The 23,430-nt window shown below is 37.3% G+C and overlaps 1 protein-coding gene across 1 annotated transcript; it reads left to right on the top strand.

The window, feature by feature from the left end:
- Positions 1–2,947: 2,947 nt before the first annotated feature.
- Positions 2,948–4,522, top strand: LOC134839034 (RNA-binding protein FUS-like). The gene has a single exon (XM_063854433.1). The coding sequence runs from the start codon at positions 2,948–2,950 to the stop codon at positions 4,520–4,522; it is 1,575 nt and encodes a 524-aa protein (XP_063710503.1).
- The last annotated feature ends 18,908 nt before the right edge of the window (positions 4,523–23,430 follow it).

Here is a 23,430-nt window from a genome sequence, read left to right as displayed (position 1 = left end):
GATGAAAGAGAAGAAGTTAAAACTCAGATTTGTTTTGTATGTGACAAAAAACTCAAATGAGAAACAACGCAACCAAATTGTAATTGAAACTGAAAGAAAACATTTAGTTAAGTTTAGAAAGATGTTGCATTTATAAATTTGCATTTTGATTTTAGTTAGTGGATTTAGAGACACTTGCTATTTTTTAGTAAGGCTTGAGTGAAGAGTATACTTAAATATTCCATCCTGCATGATTGTTTTTAATCAACTAGGACGATTGATCACTTTGTGGTGACATGAAAGACTTGGAAAATCTCTTGAAGAGATAGATTATGTCATTGTTCCTTCTAAACACAGAATTCCTTAGTTTTTATATTCAGGACCAATAACAGCAGAAAAAATTTCCGATGGGAAGAAGCATAGTAGGGTAATCTTAGCTTGCTGGTTGGCAGGACTGTCCTGCAAACTGAGACCTTTTAATAGCTAGGAGAAAAATTTTTAATCATGGCCTTGAAATTAGAAGTCAGTGAAAATGTTTTATCTTAGATCAAATCCACGAAAGTGCAGATTAGTGAAAGAACTTGAAGGCTATAGTGATGTAGTATGATGCCATTTATATTCTGTTGTGAGTCGATAGGACATTGATAAAAATGATTTCGTGCATTTTGTAAATTCTGTTTGATGGCACTGTACCATTTTTTACGGAGACTACGAGATTCAATGGGGACATTGACCGGGCTGTCCGGGGAGTAAGTGACATTCGACCAGAATTGACCGATGGGAAGAAGCATAGTAGGGTAATCTTAGCTTGCTGGTTGGCAGGACTGTCCTGCAAACTGAGACCTTTTAATAGCTAGGAGAAAAATTTTTAATCATGGCCTTGAAATTAGAAGTCAGTGAAAATGTTTTATCTTAGATCAAATCCACGAAAGTGCAGATTAGTGAAAGAACTTGAAGGCTATAGTGATGTAGTATGATGCCATTTATATTCTGTTGTGAGTCGATAGGACATTGATAAAAATGATTTCGTGCATTTTGTAAATTCTGTTTGATGGCACTGTACCATTTTTTACGGAGACTACGAGATTCAATGGGGACATTGACCGGGCTGTCCGGGGAGTAAGTGACATTCGACCAGAATTGACCGATGGGAAGAAGCATAGTAGGGTAATCTTAGCTTGCTGGTTGGCAGGACTGTCCTGCAAACTGAGACCTTTTAATAGCTAGGAGAAAAATTTTTAATCATGGCCTTGAAATTAGAAGTCAGTGAAAATGTTTTATCTTAGATCAAATCCACGAAAGTGCAGATTAGTGAAAGAACTTGAAGGCTATAGTGATGTAGTATGATGCCATTTATATTCTGTTGTGAGTCGATAGGACATTGATAAAAATGATTTCGTGCATTTTGTAAATTCTGTTTGATGGCACTGTACCATTTTTTACGGAGACTACGAGATTCAATGGGGACATTGACCGGGCTGTCCGGGGAGTAAGTGACATTCGACCAGAATTGACAAAAAGACAGTTTCGGATGGTTAGCCGCTAACCCAGAGAATTGGCAGTTTTAGAGGATTTGCAGTGTTATTTGGACGATTAGACGAATCGTGAAGGCCGGAAGATTCTGGAAATTCTAAATTTTAAAATTTCGATTTGTGACGTCACACTTTGAAAACGGCCATTTTAGAAGAAATTCAAAAAGAAAACAATATCAACGATAGTTGCGAGAAAAACTACGACGGGAAATGGAAAATGCGACAGAGTGTTGGCAAAGACCACTCCGAATTGTATTGATTGTGTCGCTAAAATTGTTACAAGGCAATTCACACCAACGGTGAAGGTGGTGGAATCGTGAATTCAGCCTTCTGCAGGTGAAATAAGGGTGTTATTTCATCGGGTTCAGGAATCCGGAGGGGTCTTGAGGCTTGAACTTAAACTATTTTACACGAACTTTTAGCTTCCTGGTCATGCCCTGAATTAAATTTAATTAACATTTGGATTCATTTTCTAATAATGAGAAGCTAGGAGTTGAGGGAAAGGGTTGATTCATCTTCGATGGAGATGATGATTTTTATCTACTAAACAAAAATAATCGTAATATAATAAGTAGTTGTAGCCCTGTTTTTAGGAGTGACCTTGTGGTCTGGGGATACTGAGACCCAGCCAAGAGCTCACTATTTTGCGTGTAAGTAAGTTAATTTGAGCGTTCTGGTCGAAGCTGGAGAATTTTAACGTTTTTGTCGACCCGATGTTGCAAAGACCACCAAAAGAACTGGCTTTGGTAGAGACGGTGAAAAACATGTAGAGCTTTGTTTAGACGCTGGCCAGTCATTTTATAGCTTAGCTTTATTTTCCGTCGATATGTACTTCCGGGCGAATGTTACAACTTCCAAATATGACCGACTGACACAATACCCTACTCTACCGCGTTACCCAAAGATTTTGGCATGGTTGGCTTGATACCCAAACATCTGACTCTCTTCACAACTATTCACGTTTTACTTCACTTTTCCCTTATTTATGAAATTCTTTTGGTTTTTGACAGGTTGAATCGATGGACTAGTGTAGTCCTTTGGTTATCATTAAATTTTTTAAATCTTGCTGTAAAAGCGTCCTTGATCCTGTTGCTGGGCTCGTAATCTCTAGAGCTGTGTCTCTTGCGTAAGCTGGGCTCCTAATCTCTAGAAAATTTTGCTGTCCAGCTACGTATGTTTGACAGTGAAGCACAAAGTCTGAGTTCGGGCTGGGATTACAATAATTTGATGCAGAACGGAAGGAAATGAAATTTTTCAGTTGGGACGTTAGATGAAAGTAGTTTGAAGTTGAAATTTTCAACGCCAATTTTTAAACCATTTGTTTTGTTACGATAGCTGATAAGATAATTTTTGAACTGCAGGCAGTATGTGGATTTTTCTGTTTTTCTGCTCCATCGTGTGTTTTAACAACCAAGACTGAACTTTTTCAGTTATATATGTCGTTCCAAAACGAGACAGCTAGCTCGACTGCGCAAAGTTCTGCAAACCATGCCGCATCTACCGGTCAGACCTGGCCTGATTATAGTGCAGCTTATGCTGCCTACTACCAGAATCAAGCATCGGCTTACGGACAGTTCGCTGTAGGAACAAATGCACAAAACGGTCCGGAAAACCCCTACACTGGTTATGGCACAAATGTCCCTTACAATGCCTACCCACATGCGCAATCAATGTACCCGCCTGCTGATAAAGGAAGCTCTGCTGCTAATGCGCCCGTAAATATATCCAGCTCGGATGAGGGAAAGTCATCAAAGGATAGTTCAACGCCTCAAATGGGTTCTCAGCCATTTTATGCAAATCCACAATCGTCATACAACAGTGCAGCAGCTCCTCCGAATTACTACAACTATAACCCAATGCCTCCCGCTCCTTATGGTGATCCCAATTATGCGCCCCCACCACCACCACAGCAGTTTGTGCCACCTAGTCCGTACCAAAATCAATATAACAATCCACGTCCTAATGTACCTCACAATCAAGGACCTCATAATAGTGGATTTTACAATAGTCGACCGCCTGTCAGGCCATACAATAGAGGCGGACCAAATCAGCCTCCAGCCTGGACTAACGATGCTGGGACAATTAAAGTTGAAGGATTTCCCACTGATGTTACCCTGGATGAGCTCAGAAATACTTTCAATGTGGGAGCATTGAAGAAAGACAATTATTCCGGCTTTGACCAGATATGCGTTTCTCCTGATCGACAGTGTGCTTTTCTTACCTTCGAAGATCCGAGTGTTGCTGAAGCTGCAGTTGTCATGCTTAATGAGTCAAATATCAGAGGACAAAAAATTGCAGTGCAAATTTACGATGGTAACTATCATAACCAAGGATTTAAGAGACGCATGGATGACAACCATCACGGTGATTCGAACTACCAAAGTAATTACGATAAGCGGCCACGTTTCGAGTACAATAACAACAGAGGTGGAGGACATTTTCAAAACAATTTCAGAGACAGAGGTCCAAATTGGCCCTGTATTGCATGTAATGCTAGTAATCATGGCCATCGTTGGAATTGTTACAAGTGTCGGGCGCCGAAGCCCGATCTAGAAAAAAATGGATCGAGCGGTGGAGCCGGAATGGGCGGTGACCCCAATTTCCCTTCGACTCACAACCGAACAGCTGATGACTGGATATGCTCCAGCTGCAACAATCACAACTTCGCAAAGCGACTTGTGTGTAATAGATGCAAACTTCCCAAGCCCCCAAATCCAACTTTGGCGCCCATGTCAGGTGCAAATAACACTCCAATTGGGGTGAAGACCGCAACTCCGACACCACAGTTTTCCTCGCCAGTCAATCCCACAGCCAGTGTCACGTGGACCTGTGCTCCTTGTGGTACTAGCAATGAGTTGGTCAAATTAATTTGTGTCAAGTGCCAGAACCCGAAACCTGGTATTCCTCAGAAAACTCTGGAGGTGTTGAACAAGTTGAATGCTCTAGGCAAGAGCAGCTCGGACCAACCTTCCAATGGGCAATCTGCAGGATCACGATGGGGAGAGAAATAGACGCGTTTCTTTGCCGAAAGTTTTGCGAGAGATATGTCAAAACTGTTTACTTTTGAATGCAAGAAACTGATATTTGAATTTCGGAGGGTTTGGAGCTTTGAATTGACTTTCGATGATTCAGCTTCAGACTTGATTTATTTTGTAAAATGTTCGTTATCATGGTTATCAGTGAATTTGAGAAATTTTGCGTTGAAAATTTACTGTTGCGAATTACTGATTTCAGTGATATGTTAGACTGTTTCCGTTGTGAAAGTATTGGATAAACTATCAGAGAAATAATATTCCATTCATTAAAAACTGAATATTTTGAATGTTTTAACTGCGTCTCATCGTGAACTTAGCCAATAGTTTATCTTGCAATAAATTTTCAAACTGCTTAACAGAGAATTATTAATGAGAAGTTGAGCATGATTATTAGTTTTAAAATTTAACAGAATTAGAGCAGGTCACTTTTTTCCAACCTTAATTTCTATTTTTTTTGTTAAGTTTTCTTTCTGATATTTACTATCAACTCATGTGTGGAATAAGCACAATCCAAGCAGAAATGCTTAAGGCAGGTAGGTAGATCTTGTGATAACCTCCCGACCATCTTTTGGTAACCAAAGACATTTTATTTACGAGCGGCTTAAATTCAAAAGTGTTTTTTTTTGCCGCTGCTTGTTGGAGTTCAACATGAAATAGCGCATCGAATTGGCGCAATCTAATAATCTCTGATCAACAGTATTAGTAAAAACTCGAATGAAGTCATTCAACAGATCGAAAGAAGAACAGGGATAGCACAATTAGCACAGCATTTTTCGACCATAGTCTTAAAAAATATACACTTTTTTTTTTCAAAATAGTGTGTGATAAAAAGATATTAATGAGAAAATAGAACACGAGCATATTCGAGTCATAGTAAAATAAGCCAATTGGAAAACAGTTTTTATAACTTTACACGAGCAAAACTAAGTTTTCAAGGCTTGAATTAAGCATAAAACAGATATTGTTAGTCTGCACGCTAACCTTATTAGCTCGAAATTGGACCAAAAATTTAAAAATTTGAACCAGTTTTTCTCGACACAGAGAAAATTTTCTTATGTCGTTTAAATCGCGACTGAAAGGGCTTTAGAATGATATACCACTCGACCCATTCCGACGATTATTTGTGGCGCCTGAGTTTGCGTGGAAAACACACCAATGGTCGGAACAAAAAGAGATGCTATGAATTTTCAATGGTCGGAACAATAAGAGATGAATTTTCGAATGCTACAGATCGTAATTATAGCAAAAAAAAACACCAAATGAGCTTAAAAGATAGCGCTCTAAAAACCTATAAAAAGGAAGTCTGATACGATTAGCCTTTGTTGTATCCGCTTTAGTGGTAGTTTGTGTCTAAAGATAGCAAGGCAGTATGGCGCAGTTTGTAGGGCATTTCTTTATCTATACATAATTAAATTGGGGTTTGACTTCACACATATTTGAAGGCTAACCCTATTTTGACATATTGCAACGCTTAAAGTATTTAACTGAAATCTATATTTTAAGATTATTAATACGAATTCTAATTTATAAGGTTGTCACCATACATCAGTTGCGGCTAGTCAGTGTTGGCTGATTTAAATCAATTGATTTAAATCAACAGTAAAAATCCGATTTAAATCAAGATTTAAATCAAAGCCTTTATGGTTGATTTATTTCTAGTGTTTATTTCTCAACGGCGGACCTGGAGAGAATTTTTTCAACCTACAGTTGGGTACATTCCAAGGAGCGCAATCGCCTAGGAGTGAAAAAATCAGCAAAGCTGGTTTTCGTTTTGAAAACCCTAAACATGTCCCGATGATTGTGAAGTATTATATTATGCTTTCAAAGTGTATCATCTGCAATTATGAAATGTTGTGCAGTTAAAATGTTCTCCAGCTTACACTGTAGGTGACTTTACACTGTAGGTGACTTTACACTGTAGGTGACTTTACACTGTAGGTGACTTTGATTTAAATCAAAAAAATCCGATTTAAATCAAAAAAATCCGATTTTTTGATTTTTAAAATAAAAATCCGATTTTTTTCCAACACTGCGGCTAGTATGAGGTACCCTACGGTTTTCTCCTTTTCCAACCCAAGTTCTTGGAAAGTAATCCATTTGATTTTATTTCACAAAATTTTGAGTTAGTAGCCCTAATTTTAAACCATAGCAAAATCTAAAAGTGGGGTGCTTGCAGGGTACTCCAAGTGGTTGTGATTGTGGCCTCGAGTTTTGATTGATCGAGTTTTTTAATTTAAGAGATATGACTTTTTGCTTCTTTTTTAATACAAAAAAAATTAATTGCCTTTATGATTCGCAAAGGTCTTGCAACGGTGTTACTAGACTCTTTTCCGTAAAGATTTTGTTTACATGATTTTGCACCTGAAAATGTTACTGGTGTTTCAACTCGTTTTATAGTAAATTCAATCAACCATCCGAATCATCTGGCATAGAGGTTATACACCTGCTAGAGACGGCAAAGGCTTGTGGTTCGAATCCGACCTGGACTTGTTTTTATTTGAGCCAATTATGCTGACATGCTCAGTTTCATGAAAATTCAAATTTTTTTACCGGGTACTGCTCAAATTTTTGTATGTATATTCATAGAGTTCTGCTGATGATTTATCGGCTTCATGGTTGTCGACTTCAACTCCGTCGGTTTAGTTTCCAAATTATTTAGTTCCTGTTTGATAAAAACAGGTAGTATGAAATTGTATGGATTAGGTTTTTTTAGAGGTTCACCTTCCCCTGTATGCTTGCATACCCCCTAGTCTTGTTTTACCTTCACTTCACTTTCTACAGACTTCGAAAAAAATGTGTGGGGGAATTTTTGAAAACTACCCTCCCAAATCTGAGATTTTCGGTTTAATAGAGAGAACGAGTAGTGGGAATCTCCCCTGCATTAGCAATCACACCAAATTATATAAGATGTTATGGCCCTCGGAGATGTCAAAGTTTCGATTGTTTGACCGTTTTTGATATTTTTGACTTTAGTTCTCAAAAACTACCCTCCCAAATCTGAGGCGGCGAAAGTATATTGTTATGATCGCAGCTCGCTTAACTTTTGGACCTTTTCGCCGCTTTTTGACTTTTAGGATTTTGTAATTTTATTAATTTTTAAAGTAATAAATTTTTGACCTATTTTTTAGTTGGAAATAAGTCATCAACTTGTGAATTGTGCAATTTTAGCTTGTTTCGATTTCTTGTATTGCCCGTTTTCGCATCGGTACGTATTCAGAGAAATTATCAAACAATCATTTTCAGCTTAAGCTGGTCTTCAGTCTACTTTGCATACGCTACTGATTTATCTATCGTGGTATGTTTTTTTTTTACTAAAGTTTCAGCTTATTGGATGTCGGCTTCAATTCTGTCTCCTTTTGTACATATTTTTTTCTTAAAGTGCTGCACTTTTGAGATCTATAATTCTCAGACACCAGTGTTTGACTGCCAAAATTCAACCCCACTAGGACCTCTTTGAAAACTTAAATGAATTCAAACGCGAAAAAAAGTGCTTTTTTTGTTTTTTAATTTTTTTGGTCATTTTCTTTTTCCTTCAATAATTATATTGTTCGATGTTCTGTTTGCTAATTTTTTGTTAGCGTCATGGTGCCTAATTGTTGTATCGCGAGTGGCGCTCAGCTCAGCTTCGCCTTTGTTTTACAAATGTGATCATTATGCTCGCAATTAGCAAGAATTATCAATTTGGAATATAGTTTTGTTTCTTGCAAAAACTTGTACAAGATAATCACTCAATCGTTTTCTCAAATCTGCGTTTTCTTCAATCATCAGATATAGTTTAATCATGTCTGCATATCAAAAGCCCGTTTCTCTTGAACGTGTGTTTTTGCTTCGTTGGTTTTCATTTCACCAACTCCAATTAGAGACGTCCGTTTTTTCGTTTTTATTTTTTTTTGTGTACACGGCTTAAAAATTTTTGGATTCTTACTTAAACGGATTGGTGGCCTCATGTTCATGCTGAAGCATGAGCAGAACAAGTTTTTTGTGCGTGTGAATTTTCTGAAGTGGTAATTTATTTTGTCTTAGAAGTTTTTCCATGAAAATCTTATTTAGTCAACGGGTATTACCGCATCTTTCGATGCAAAATAAATTTTCAGTTTGCTTATATTACTTTTTTGTTCAGTTTATGTCTGCTTGTTTGTCATGTTGTATTACAAGTGTTGCAAGGATCTGATTCGCCTCTCGGGTAAAATTTTTGATCGATGTTCATTTTAGTACGTGACTAAATTTTTGATTATACTAATCTATTATATATTTAAATGCGGGCTTCACTATCTCGCCATGCTTAAGCTTTTTCAACGTAATATTTTTGCATGTTTAAGCTATATCGTATATTGCAATGGTTAAAATTTTTTTTTCGATTTTCCAATTTGTTTAAGTTAAGCAGCCCAATATCGAATTAGGGGTTGCGAATTTGGCCTCCAATTTTGAATGCCCGAATCATTTTAGTTAACGAGATAAGACGAATTTTGAGATAAGACGAAACTTCAAATAAATTAATTTACAAAACTTGAAGTTCCCAACCCTGTAGTTGGGTGCTGTCGGAGTACTCTAAGGAGTTACAAATCTTGCCTCCAAATATGACTGTTCAAATCCTTGTAGTTTTCGAGATATGACGTTTTTTGTGATTTTTTCAAAAAGTTTTCAGAAAACTTATATTAATTTTTTACAAAGTCTGAAATTCTTAACCCTGTAGTTGGGTCCTGTCAGAGTAATCTCAAAGATTGCGAATCTTGCCTCCAAATATGACTGCTCAAGTGTAGTTTTTGAGATATGACGTTTTTTGTGATTTTTTCAAAATTTTTCTGAAAACTTAAATTATGATTAGTTTTTAAAAATCTTAAATTCCTAACCCTGTAGTTAGGTCCTGTCGGAGTACTCTAAGGAGTTACAAATCTTGCCTCCAAATATGACTGTTCAAATCCTTGTAGTTTTCGAGATATGACTTTTTTTGCGATTTTTTCAAATTTTTTCAGAAAACTTGAATTATTTTTTTTCTTTTAAAATCTGAAATTCCCAACCCTGTAGTTAGGTCCTGTCAGAGTACTCCCAAGGATTACAAATCTTGCCTCCAAATATGACTGCTCAATTCTTTGTAGTTTTCGAGATATGACGTTTTTTGTGATTTTTTCAAAATTTTTCAGAAAACTTAAATTATTATTAGTTTTTAAAAATCTGAAATTCCCAACCTGTAGTTAGGTCCTGTCAGAGTACTCTCAAGGATTGCAAATCTTGCCTCCAAATATGACTGCTCAATTCTTTGTAGTTTTCGAGATATGAAGTTTTTTGTGATTTTTTCAAAATTTTTCAGAAAACTTGAATTATTATTAGTTTTTAAAAATCTGAAATTCCCAACCTGTATTTAGGTCCTGTCGGAGTACTCACAAAGATTGCGAACCTTGCCTCCAAGTATAACTGCTCAATTCTTTGTAGTTTTTGAGATATGACGTTTTTTGCGACTTCAAAATTTTTCAGAAAGTTTAAATTAATTATTTTTCAAAATTTGAAATTCCCAACTCTATAGTTCGGTGTTGTCAGGGTACTCTAAAGAGTTGCAAATTTTGCCACATGCGACTGCTAAATGTGACTGCTCAAATGCTTTTAGTTTCCGAGATGTGACGTTTTTCGATTTTTTTAAAAATTTCTCAAAGAACTTATCTACAAAGAAATTCAAAAAATTTGAAACTACTAACTTGATGAAGATACAACCTTATTGTCAGCGTACACTCAGGCGTCTCAAATCTTGCCTCTTAATATGAATGCTCAAATCCTTTCAGTTTCCGAGAAAAGACGTATTTTTTTTCGGGAGTCTTAGGTTTAAAAAGTTCACAAAATTTTGGATTCCTAACCCTATAGTAGGGTGCTCTCAGGGAGTCTCAGTGGTTGCAAATCTGGCTTCCAAATTTCTCCAGAGGCCCATTAAGTTTTCGAGATGACGCTTTTAAAATGGGAATATAAAAAAAGTTTAAAAGTTCGAAATTACCAAACCTGGGTGCAGTCAGAGTACACTATAAGTTTGCAGATGTTGTTTCCAATATATGCGGTTTTTTTCATGAGTTTTCGAAAAATTTCGAAGCAACGAAGGTGCGTTAATTGCTAGTTGATATGAATTAATTAGTTCGATCAAGAACTTCATTTAAAACAACATTATCAAAAGTATTTTTACACCATCCAGCTAGCATGTGTAGTGTATTGGTATGACTTTACTTCTTTTTTAACCTAACTCACAAATAAAAGTGCCCATTTGGTGGAAATGTTGCTATAATCACGATCTGTAGCATTGGAAATTTCATTGCATCTGTTCTTTTTTGTGGCTAGTGTTTGTGCTTTTTCAAGTGTCCGTGGCTGAGTGGTTAGTGCGTGGGACTCATAATCTGTCCTTTGCAGAATCGAATTCGACACATAGCATCAATTTTTATACTAATTCGAGGCTTGTTTCTACTTTCTCTTATTTCATTCAATAGATTTTTATCGCTAGTGTTTACGAAGAGCAGCTTCACCTCTATGATTAAATTGCGTTCAATTTTGTTTTCATTACTAATAACTATTATTTACGGTAGACACCTACCAACCCTTGGGAAGAACTTCTACCAATTTTTGAGGTTCGACCTTTAGGAGGATAGACATGTTCCATCACTACCCATCATATTGTTAATTTGACAAGAGTTTGAATTAACGAAACTGATATATAATGCAATTTGTTTGATATTTCCGGTAATTTCGACTATGATTTGATGAAATAATTTGTTTCTCTCATATGTCAGTATATTTTGACAGTTCTGTTTTTCTCTACGCTGCCATCAAGCCTAAACAATAAAATGAATTATATCAGGTAATTTGTAACGATGGTGGGTTTTTAAAAATTGACATCTCTCTATGCTTAAGCTGTAAGATTGTTGCTTGCTTAAGCTATACCATATACCGTCAACTTTCAAAATAAACCTTTATTACGGTTTTTGTCACAGAGCCACGCGTGCCTGTTCATTTAAATTATTATGTTGAAAATGGATCTACATGACCCTGAAGTCTTAAATTTTTTGATGTTATATATTTCATTATATATCCAACTTCTAGATGGTCCTGTGTTTTTTTTAATTACGTACTTTGTTTTTTTAATGTTTTTTGAAATAACAAGTCCAATCAATACAAATTGCGAACTGTGAAGAGAATTTTGATAATTTTTATAAGGATGCGACTTAAAACTGTAATCAAAAGACTGCGTAGTTGTTTTCATGTTCGGGAAATCCAGGTTTCCTAATTAGACTCTTTGTTTGCAATACCGGAATTTTTTGTACTAATTTGTTATTGTTCCGACCATTGGAAAAATGGGGAGGAACTTTGTATTCGGTTATATTTTAGTTTTTTTTTTGTTTTCCACGCAAAATCAGGCACCACAAATATTAATCGCAATGGGTCGAGTGATATCTCATATAAAAGCCCTTTTAATCGTGATTCAATCGAAATTGAAACATTTCAATGTTTTTTAAGTGTCGAGAAAAACTGGTTTGAAATTTTTAGTTTTTGATCTATTTTCAAGCTAAATCACACCATGCAGAAAAAAAACGACCTTAATTTGAAAAACAATCTAAATTTTGTAATTGTCTAGTTTCTAGCTTGAAGCGTTTTTTAATGGGCATGCTCATTTTAACTGTTCAGAAGTAGCATTGGCTGTGCATGCAGTGCTATCTTTCTCCAGACGCACCGTTGGCTGCAGTGGAGTCGCTGATTTTTTTTCTTAAATTTCCAAGACTTCGTTAATAACTTGTTTTCTTACAAATTACAGCTCCTGTTCGCCAATTTGTTGCTTATGTTTGCGAAGTGCAATTTTTCCTGTGTGAAAGTTTCTTGATCGCTTACGCGTATACTTTACTTCCGTTAAATTAAATTGGACATTTCTTCGGCAAAAAGTAGAATCAACGTTTGCTAACGTTTGAGGTAAGCACCAAAGCGGACAGCCTAAAAATTAATGCAATTACTTTACGAGAGGCAGCCTTTTAAAAGTTTTCAAATTGGCGTAAAAATATTTGAAATAAAAGTTCATCGTAAAATGTAGTTGTTATTCCCACACCTGCAAGGAATTAACCTGAGTTACAAGAACAACAAAACAAACAAAATTGCGACTAAATAACTCTCAATTGAAGTATGTAATGTTTAATTTTTAGCATCAACAATGTCATCCACTGGCTTTAAATTATAAAGCAAAGAAACGAAAACCAGCAAACTAAAGCATTCACGATTATGCAAGGAGTTAATGTAATCTCATTTTTAGTACTCTTTTTGCTTAAGGCAACCTAGACTGCTGAACCTAGTTTAGTAATTGTGATTCGGTTTTGTAAAGCATTGAAGAAAAATTGGTGAGTTCAATTTATTCAGACTTTTGAGAACACATTTTAGTATATCATAAACGTTTAACGCATAAACATCCAGCACATTGCCTTCAAGGAAAAGTAAACCTGTCGAAGCGAGTTTCCGTTTTGTAATTTTTGAGTCGCAAGAACTTACTCTGCAACTTAAACTTTTTCGAGGGAAGACTTACTGACACATCCATTAACAAGAATGCCGTATTGTATTTTCAGCTTATTGTATATATCATAAAATCACAAAAGCGTTCTTTAAATCGAAAAATTAAAGCAATCGACAGGTCAAGTCTACTATTTTTGCTACTTCACTTTAAAATTAAGTTTGGAATCAATGCATATAACCAGATATTTAACACATGAGCTAAAACAGATTTGAAGACTGTCTATTCGCAGCAGCGGAGGGGGCGTGTTTCCGAGTTGTATCAATTGGCATTTATTTTGTTTGATTTAACGTTAGTTTATTAGAACTCAGTCAATGCCCTACTCTTTGAAGGTCTTCCTGGAACTCTAGACGACTAGTTCCTTGCTTAGAAATCAGAGATGTATTATCTGCATAATGATTAACACTGATACTTATAGCTGACAAATTCAGGTCGTTGATTTAAATTAAAATTTTTTAACCTAAATAGCTTTCTAGCAAATTCAAGATCGGTCCTGGGATACCGTGGCATTTCAATTTTACTAATCAAACATTATGATCAACGGTGTCAAATGACTTTCACATCTAACAAAATGCATGCAGGAATGTTTTTTGGTCCCTAATCTGTTCAGTTAGCATGGCAACGGCGTCAGCAATCGAGCATTTTTTTTTCGAAATCCGAATTGAAATGAGTGCAAAATTTCAAATTTCAGAAAAAATCCCATTAATTTTCAATATACTGAATTTTCTACAAAAATTATGTTCGATAAAAGTTTTACTCATTGATGGCAAAATCGAGATTGAACAGTTATTTTCGAAGAAGGAAGGGTACTGCCTTTGCTATTTTTAGTGGATCAGGGAAAATTTCAGCAAAAACAATCATTGAAGATACAAGCTAGTTCATTTGTTGTAACTGGTGAGAAAAGATTTAGAATTTCATTGCAAATACCATGTTTCTCAGGTGCTTTATCATTCTGTAAATCTTTGCTGGCATTTGAAACTTCATGTGAATGTATTTTTTTGAAATGAAAAGAGAAAGGCACCGATGTTGAACAGCTTACCTTATTAGTAATGAAAGTTTGTGCTTAAGTTTTCCCAACTGAGGTGAAATATATTGTAAATTTTTGTGCTGCTAAAAGTTTAAGATAGCTGATTTTACTTCCTGTATCACTAACCATTTCTTCCGGGAGGGGCTTTACAGCTGATATCCCTAAAGTTTCGTTTAGCAGACGGAAAAGCTTTGCTAGTTTTTTCAGGTTTTCAATAACTCTCTTATCATTAAATGCATTCACAATGCACCGTATCAGGCTAATCACTTTTTTGCTGCTTTTTGAGTTTTTCACTTACTGCTGGATTGCCTCGAGATTGAACCATTTCTGATTCAATTATCACGTGTGCACATCGCATTTTTTTTGCTTCATGTACAATTCATTTTCTGTTTTTCGAAGTTTTCCTATAATTTAGTGGTGCAAAAAGATCTAGTGTTTTAACAATGTAGCAAATGAGGATACGACTGTAATTTACTTGCTAATATTATTTTAAATGAATCTTGATACACTACAAGCTTCTATTTGAAATCTTCTCGTTCTTTAAGTTTTTGCATAAAGTTCCGTTTTTTGTAAGTCACTTCTACATCTGCAATTTTTTGATTACACGGAAAGGAAAATAGAATAGGATAATGATCAGGTGTATGAATAACTTCTGAGGTAAATCGTTTTGTAATTGAAAAAAAGTGGTCGAAACAAGAACGGAAATTGTTGGTTGTCAACTGCAGGTTCTGAGCTGGTAAGGCAAAAGCTGTTTGCTTCCAATACCGTTTTGTGATTATTTTGTTCTTCGCCATTCAATAGGATGTCTATATAAAAATTTCCACCATTATCCAAGATTTTGATCACCAGTTTCTCTCATGTAGTGTGTCAAGTTCATCGCAAAATGCTGCAACATTATTTTGGGGGTAGCCGGTAACAAACAGCCAAACCATACGTTTGCTTTGATTCTCGCTTACGACATTTTTTAGAATTCCGTATTACAAAAACTAGTTAATGTTGCGTAGCAGTAATTAGACAGCCGCGTATTCATACTCGTCATTAAAGAGATAAATACTGTATTAACCAATCAGAATCGAGACAAGCAAATATCTGAAATAAGTAATTAATAATTATTTATTTCGTAAGTTTGCTCGCTCATCACGATTCTGATTGGTTAATATAGTATTTGACTACTTACTGACGAGTATGAATACCATGTTGTCTCTTTGCACACCGCACTTCACTAGTTAATTGTTCGACTGAGAGCTCTATTATTAGTTGAATCTATGGTTCCGACTTTCGAAGAAACTGCGGAATTTTAATGCTTGATGTGCGTTTTTGCTGTCAATTTTCGACTTCTTTACTATGCGTTTTTGACGGAATTTTTTATACCATCTAAACTTAGCGTTTTTTTTCAAAGTTACGGAGGTTTGAAAATGGCTAATTCAGCTACTGCTATTAAAGTAATACGAAAAGCTAGACAAACTTCTCCTATTTTGCATAGCTATCCACCAAAGTAAAAAAATGCAAAAAATTTTTTTAGATCATATCAAATTTTCAGCCAACAAACTTAATCGGTCTTAAAGTTCATTCGGAATACTCAAGGCTTCGCCCTGATATACGAAAAGTATTGTTGAGCTTCGATGAGAAGCTATTACAATTAGTGTAAATAATTTACAAGCATCATTAATTTCATTCGGCTGAAGCAAAAAGAATTAAGCGTGGCAAAAAATATTCGATCGGTAATATCAATTTCAATCTAACTTACTGGATGACCTACTGTATCTCGGAAGGTTAAAATAAACAATGAGTCTTAGATGCTCCATCAGAGTCGAGATGCTCCATCAGAGTCTGGGTGAATATTAGCAAGCAAAATAACTACATATGGCAATGTGGACATTAACAACATTGGCGTTGCGGGGTATCCGGTAGTGATAGTGCCCCGCAATCATATGATTGCGTGCTCAAAGGGCACGTGCGTTGCTGTTTGTAAGTTGAGTGCTTGCGAGATAAGATAGGCATAGCTAAATTGGCTGGCTTATCGTGATTAAGTGATCTGTATTTTAATCATAAATAATTAACCTCCGGGCTGGTTGGCCTACAAAAATCAATATCCTTGGCTGGAATTGAAGCGTTACGTTTATGAAAAAGATTTCTAATTCTTGCAGTTACAACATTTTAGATCTTCACATTAGTTTAATTATGAGAAAAATGTCAATTAGTTTGACGGAAATCTGTCGATTGAAATTAGAATCAACTGAAACAGACTACTGGCTGCTTTATGCGACAGTATTGTCACCCGGCATGGATAGATAAAACTCCACATAAAACTTATTATGTATTTATACATCATTTATGTTTTGATATTATGTAACGTTAATACGTACTGGTCAATTGACCTTGATAGTGAGGACGAAGACGATGGCTAAAGTGAACTACGGTTCAGAAAGAGAGTTATCGTTACCATTAAATAGTTGTTTTAACTTCTGTCTCTCTCTCTCTCTCTCTCTCTCAAGAGACCGACATTATCTATCCATACGGATTCAGGAATTAGCAATTCATACCTTGAGGACTGACATGGCGCAACCACCAGGATTTTGGAAGAACCCGCTAAACATAAACCCATTCTGGGAAAGAGCATCGGCCGAACCACCATTAGAGTGGAACAAATGGGCGGCAATACTGGAAATGGCATTATTCGCGAAAGACGGCATCGAAATCCGAAATTTACTACGAGCAAAACCACAACTAGTAGAGCCATCCGAACCACCAGTATACGAGGTCAAGATAGCAGGCGAAACGGAATCTCAGAAAAAGAACCGAGACATGCGTAATCAAGAAAAACGAGTGGGCTGGGAAAAACACGTGATCAAAGCACGCGAAAAAAGAGTCCTGTGTAACTCATTCAGATTGGACGAAGCGGACGCAAAAGTGCGGAGCTACCTTTTCTTGTGTCTCGGCGCTGAAGGACAGCGACAAATACAACAAAAACGAGCTAACTTACATCCACATACGGTAACTACACAAGAATTCATGACGACATTGGAAGATATTCGTCACTACACGCACAATAGCTTTTGAGAGTTATAACTTTATCTGTTGAAAACAGAAGAAAGCAGAACGTCTAGAACAATTTCATGCAGACCTAGTGGAACTGGCCTCAAGAGCTGACTGCGGCGATCGAGAAGACGAGTGGGTAAGGGATATGTTTACCGCCCCCATGAACAATGAAAAAATTGCAGAAGAATTGCTGGCACTAACACGTAGCCCACAAGAGGCCTACGAATACGCGATACGACGAGAAAAAGGAATAGAACACAGTCGTACCATGAAAATAAATCCGTTCGGAGGTCAAACATTGATTACAAATTAAGAGCGGGTACATTACGTTAATACACGTGGCAGACAAAACCAGCAGAACATTCAAAGCAATCAGAGAGGTCGGGGTGGTTTCCGCGGCCGACCGTATCCACGTGGATCGCAAAACACAAGGAGTCAACAACAACAACGAAACACAAATCCAAGACAATGTTATAAGTGTGGGAATCAATATGGTCCCAACTACCTGCAATCATGTCCAGCAGAAGACAAAATTTGCTCGAAATGTGCAAAACGCGGACTTTTCGCAAAATTTTGTCGTTCTACAAACGTAAATTACTTAGGAAACACAAATGAAGAACAGCAAGAGGAAACAGAAATAGAGAGCACGGAAACTGACATTGACCCCGTCGCATATGCTGAGTTCACCCCAAACAATGGTTGGGAAGAATATCAAATAGATAATTTCTCCGTAATGGCAATATCAGAATCATTCGAAATAAAAAACACGAAGACACTATTGGAAGACGATGTAAATGGACATATTGTTAAAATGAAGACAAACACAACGGAACTATTTGCTATTGCTGACTCGGGTAGCCCAGTGTCTTTCCTCAACGAAAAAATTGCACTACGAATACAACAAAACAATCAAACTGCAGTTTTTAAAAATATCCCACCGGAGGACACTGCCAGAAATCTAGCATGCTATAACGGCGAATCAATACATCCGAAAGGAAGACTGATAATCACAATTGAGTCGGGAGGATGGAAAATACAAACAGCTCCGTTCATCATAGTGGATGACCACAAGGCAAATATCATAGGACGGAATCTACTACCACGCATCGTTATTAGATTCATTCAGGAAAATCAAACACACAGGGTACTCAATGTACACGAAAAAGACGAGTCAAATCACGAAATTAAACAATAACAATGGGTCAAGGATAATTTTCAACAACTATGCGTACGCATAGGAAAGTCAAAACACCACGTAATGAGAACACAATTCAGTAAGGAGTTCGAACCAATACAGAAAAAAGGCAGACGTATACCAATATATCTACAAGAAACAGAATTAAACAAATTGATGGACCAAAAACACATCATCAAACTGGATAAATGTTCAGATAAACAATTTATCAGCCCAATAGTTATCACAGTAAAAAAGGACCAAACAGTTAAACTGGCCCTAGATTCCAAAAAGATTAACACATACATACTTAAAAACAAATACTAAATGCCCAACACAGACCTACTTCTAGACAACATCGCACAAGTGTGAAATCAGACAAGTCAAATCAGACATTATTCTCTACACTCGATTTAAAATACGCATACTCACAAATCCCGTTGGATAAAGCAACAAGAGAGCAATGTAACTTCAGCCTCATTGGCGGTAACGCTACAGGAACATACTAATTCCAGACGGGGTTCTACGGTCTTACGGATATGCCGACAGAATTTCAGAAAGCAGTCGATTTAACACTTACTAACTGCAGCAATACTTACACATATCTGGACGATATCTTAATTGTAACGAAAGGAACCATAGAGACACACCGCAAAAAGCTCCAAACGGTGCTAACAAAAATCGATGAGGAGAATCTCGGAATTTCCTTAGAAAAATGTAAGTTCGCATGCAAGCAAGTTAAGTGGTTACGCTTCAACATCAGCAGTGAAGGAACCAAACCACTTATAAAGAAAACTGAAGCGATTGAAAAATTGTCGCCCCCAAAACTTTCAATTAAGTAAAAAGTTTTATGGGTTCAATACACCACCTTACAAGATTTATACCGAATTTAGCACAAACAGCGGCAGCTCTACGGCCTTTACCAAAAAACACTGAAAAAACAGACCAATCAATTGGTTACCTGAACACAACTTAGCTTTCAAAAGTATTTTACAACTGGTAGCTAAAATAACACAAAATAAACATTTTGATCAACATTTAGACACTCGCATCGTCTGTGACGCATCTAACACAGGTTTAGGAGCGGCATTAGAACAGCACTCAGCAGAAGGTTGGGTGGCTATAGCAGACGCGTCTCGATTTTTAAACTTCCTCGAAAAATATTTAGTCAACGAACTGGAACTATTAGGGGTCGTATGGGCAATTGAACACTTCAAATACTATCTATACGGCAAACATTTTACCGTCGTTAACCACCACCAAGCTTTAATCAGCGCTTTAAACTCAAGCGAACGATCAAAAACAAGTCAAAGCCGACTAACCCGCTGGGTCGATAGATTATTATCATTTCATTTTGATATTAAGCACCTCGCAGGGAATAAAATGGGACCAATAGATTATATATCACGAAATCCGGTTGGGTTACCAATACCCCCCAGTGCGTACAATGAGGAATTTGGAGTAGCGTCAATTAACACATTCATAAACAACCTAGAAATGATTGACAACGTCATTCTAAATAATCTGGCCAATCAAAACAGGACCATATGATCTGATCAAAGAGCGCGCGGAAAATGAAGGGTTATTAGATGCTAGTTCAAACGCTCAATTAACAACTAAACATTCCAAACATTCGGAAAGCGGTCAATCGCTACCCAAAAACAAAATTCAGTCTAACTCAAATTCTGCTCACAAACAGTCAACTCTCTCTCTCTCTCTCTCATTCAAAAATTTTCAACTGCTGCAAAACTTCGATCAACGCGATCAATCTCAAACAAAAAACGATGACCAGAAAAGAAATTAAAGATTTCTCAGGCAGATTCATACCAGCAGAACTAAAAACAAACAAACCACGCGGCCGTACAGAAACTTCGCTCGACTGGCAAGATTCATCCGACCGGGAGGAAAGTCTCTCTGACCCGAGGTGACACAAGCGACCCCCGATCAAAGGAAAACAAATGAAAAGCACGAAGTCACCCACATCATCCACCTCAACTGCGTTAGTGGCCGACACAAGGGAGCTAATACCAAGAATAAATCAGTCAAATTTTCCAAAAAAATCGTTTTCGGAGGCAGCTCGTCACCAAAAACAACAGTAGTAGAAAGAGAGAATCCGAGAACAGATACACCGAAACAGCCAGGTCTACAGCCACACAAACAGAGAACAACACAGAAGCTGACAAGCCACAAGAAAAAGAAATATGGGTCAGCCGCGTCGACGCCAGTGTATGCTGACAAGAAGAAACAACACACAACGTGGAGCCCCCGATGACAATTTCGTCACAGCTAGAGGCCAGCCACAACGAAATTATGGACGAAGTAGTAGCAACAGTATAAAAAGCCACAGAAACGGAAGAGGACACGCCACTATTCCGCCGAAAACTCCAAAGAATCTGCGTCCATTGATTAATTTCGTCAAAACGAGGGATTGGGAAGCTATCAAAGCTTCCTACGGACAGTATTGGTATAACATTCGGAACAGGCTACATATCCGAGAGGATTGTCTACTCATAGACGAGAGAATCGTCATTCCTACCCAACTGAGGCAGACAGTACTCGACAGTCTTCACTTGACACATCCGGGATCGGCAGCTATATTGGATTTGAGTCACCATGTCTGGTTCCCGCATTTTCATCGATCAATTGTGCAAATGGCACAAAACTGCAAACACTGCACAGAGCGAGGTAAAAATTTAAAACCCATCATAGGAAAGAAACATTCATTCCAAATGGAACCAGTAGTCGAACGTAGTGAGGAAGTTCAATTAGATTTCGCAGGGCCCCTTCCGGATGAATTAAATAGGGATGCATACATTCTAGTTGCGATAGATAAGTGGTCAAAGTTCCCAAGCAAAAGTTGTATCAAATATAACAGCAGACATTGCAACCAAGTTCATGCAACGATACATCTGTAATAACCGGGTACCAAGAAGAATAAGATGCGATCAAGCGCAAACATTGAGAGCTAGAAAATTCCTAATTTTTTGTCGGACAAACAATATAAAATTACTATTCGCACCAGTAGATAATCACAGAGCTAAATGAGTGGTTGAAAGAATGATTCAGACAAATAAACGTAGATTGGCAGTAATGAAAATAGACCAGTCAAATACACCATATAAATTAGCTTCAAATGTCGCAGAAATAATAAAAACACTAAGAATCACACCAAATGGTGGCACAAAAATTTCAGCTTTCGAGGCGCATATGGACAGAAAACCAAGTACCCCACTTTCGAATACAGCCACAAATAGCTCACGAAACAATATTAACTGAGAGAGCGCAAAACATGCATATTTAGATCGAAAGAACCTTACGAAGCCACGACTACCAGCGGAAATTATGCATGACCTTCAGCACTGGTCGGAAGACGAAGTACAGATACAAAAGAAAGGATCACCACCTAAAGCCACACATAAGACACTACCAAGGACGCTCACCAACACGAAATCACCGACACAGCCAGAAACAGGTGCACATTCAAAACCTATAGAACTAACTAAAAACAAACTTAACATAAGATACAAGGAAATACAAAGGACAATAGACAAAAACATAGAAAAATGGATAGAGCAGGTAGCACGGAAAACTATTCGGTTAGCAACAAAAGTCAAGAACCCAACAACATTTGAACAAAAATATAAGACCATATATGGTAAAATCCTAACCTACACACCACACACTGCTTGGGTACAAACTTCTGGAAAGCAAACAAGGTTACTAAGAAATAGCGGAACAGCATTTATCCCTCACCCTTTAATAAACGGACCATGCAGACCTTCTCGACTAAGCGATTATGTCGCTTATAAATTCGCATGGAGAACCCTACCATGCCTACGTTTTTTAGACATAGAAAATCTGAATGCTCCACCATATCCAATGTTCAGGCAGGACACTCGAACTGGACTTCCGATCAAATTAACAAGACAGGAGAAGGCAGCACAAATCAAAGCAGCCCCACAAAAAGAAAGGCAAACAAAGCGACAGGAAAGAGGACTGGAGGAAAACCAGCAAGAAGACTACAGACGCCACGAGGGATAAGCCTACAAACTGAGACCGAAGAAGAAGAAAAAATTAACAACAGCATAAAAAAGGACGTTGATTTGTCGTCAACGTGTGAGGATAACATCTCACCGTCACCAGAACGACAAAACCAAAAGCACACACCACCTGCAGTCGCAACAAGAAAGTCGACTAGAAACAGACAGGCGATCCTAGCAGCAGCACTAGGTAACCCCATCCCAATCAGCACAATACAGATAGCGAGTACAACCGGGAAAAAGCTATTTGAACTCGGCTCCCCACCAGAAAAATCAACGCAAAACTACCCAAGCCTAAAATCATTGATTCAGGAGATGGGTTTTACTGACAAAACCCCCGAATACAAGGCTTGTGTACAATTTATAGAGGCTATTAGCCCGAAACACAAACCGACCACAACAAGCAACTTAATCGACTTAACATCCCCAACAGAAGCAGAAGACGAAACGAGGGAAAACAACGACATATTATTCGTTAACACGAAGGACAAAGAAGCGAAAGAAAAAGAAGACAAACAACCACAAAACGACGAAGAGCACGGATCAATGGACGAAAACATAGACAACAATACAGTGGAAACAAGAGGAGAAAAGTTAAAAGACAGGACAAGCAGTCCCACGGGGACTAAAAACTCAATCATTTTCCCGAGGAGGGGGAATGTCATCCAGCATGGATAGATAAAACTCCACATAAAACGTATTATGTATTTATACATCATTTATGTTTTGAGATTCTGTAACGTTAATACGTACTGGTCGATTGACCTTGATAGTGAGGACGAGGATGGCGGCTAAAGTGAACTGCGGTTCAGAAAGAGAATTAACGTTACCATTAAGTAGTTGTTTTAACTTCTCTCTCTCAAGAGACCGACATTATCTATCTATACGGATTCAGGAATTAGCAATTCATACCTTGAGGACATAGCGGTATGACAAGTATAATGGCATTTGTAGAAGAAATCTTGGCTCTTTTCCAGTTCCCCCTTTTTCAAATTCAATTTTGAAAAGATTTGTTGTTCATGCTTTACAGCGTAACATCACGCATTTAGCCGCAATAACACGTGTAACAAACATAAAACTCGGTAT

The sequence above is a fragment of the Symsagittifera roscoffensis genome, chromosome 1 (genome assembly GCF_963678635.1).
Source record: "Symsagittifera roscoffensis chromosome 1, txSymRosc1.1, whole genome shotgun sequence".
Lineage (NCBI taxonomy): Eukaryota > Metazoa > Xenacoelomorpha > Acoela > Convolutidae > Symsagittifera > Symsagittifera roscoffensis.
Note: the sequence above shows the minus strand (reverse complement) of the source record. Positions and strands in the feature narration are given on the sequence as shown.

Coding starts and splice junctions, on each gene's coding strand:
- LOC134839034 (XM_063854433.1), top strand. CDS start 2,948: ATGTCGTTCCAAAACGAGACAGCTAGCTCGACTGCGCAAAGTTCTGCA.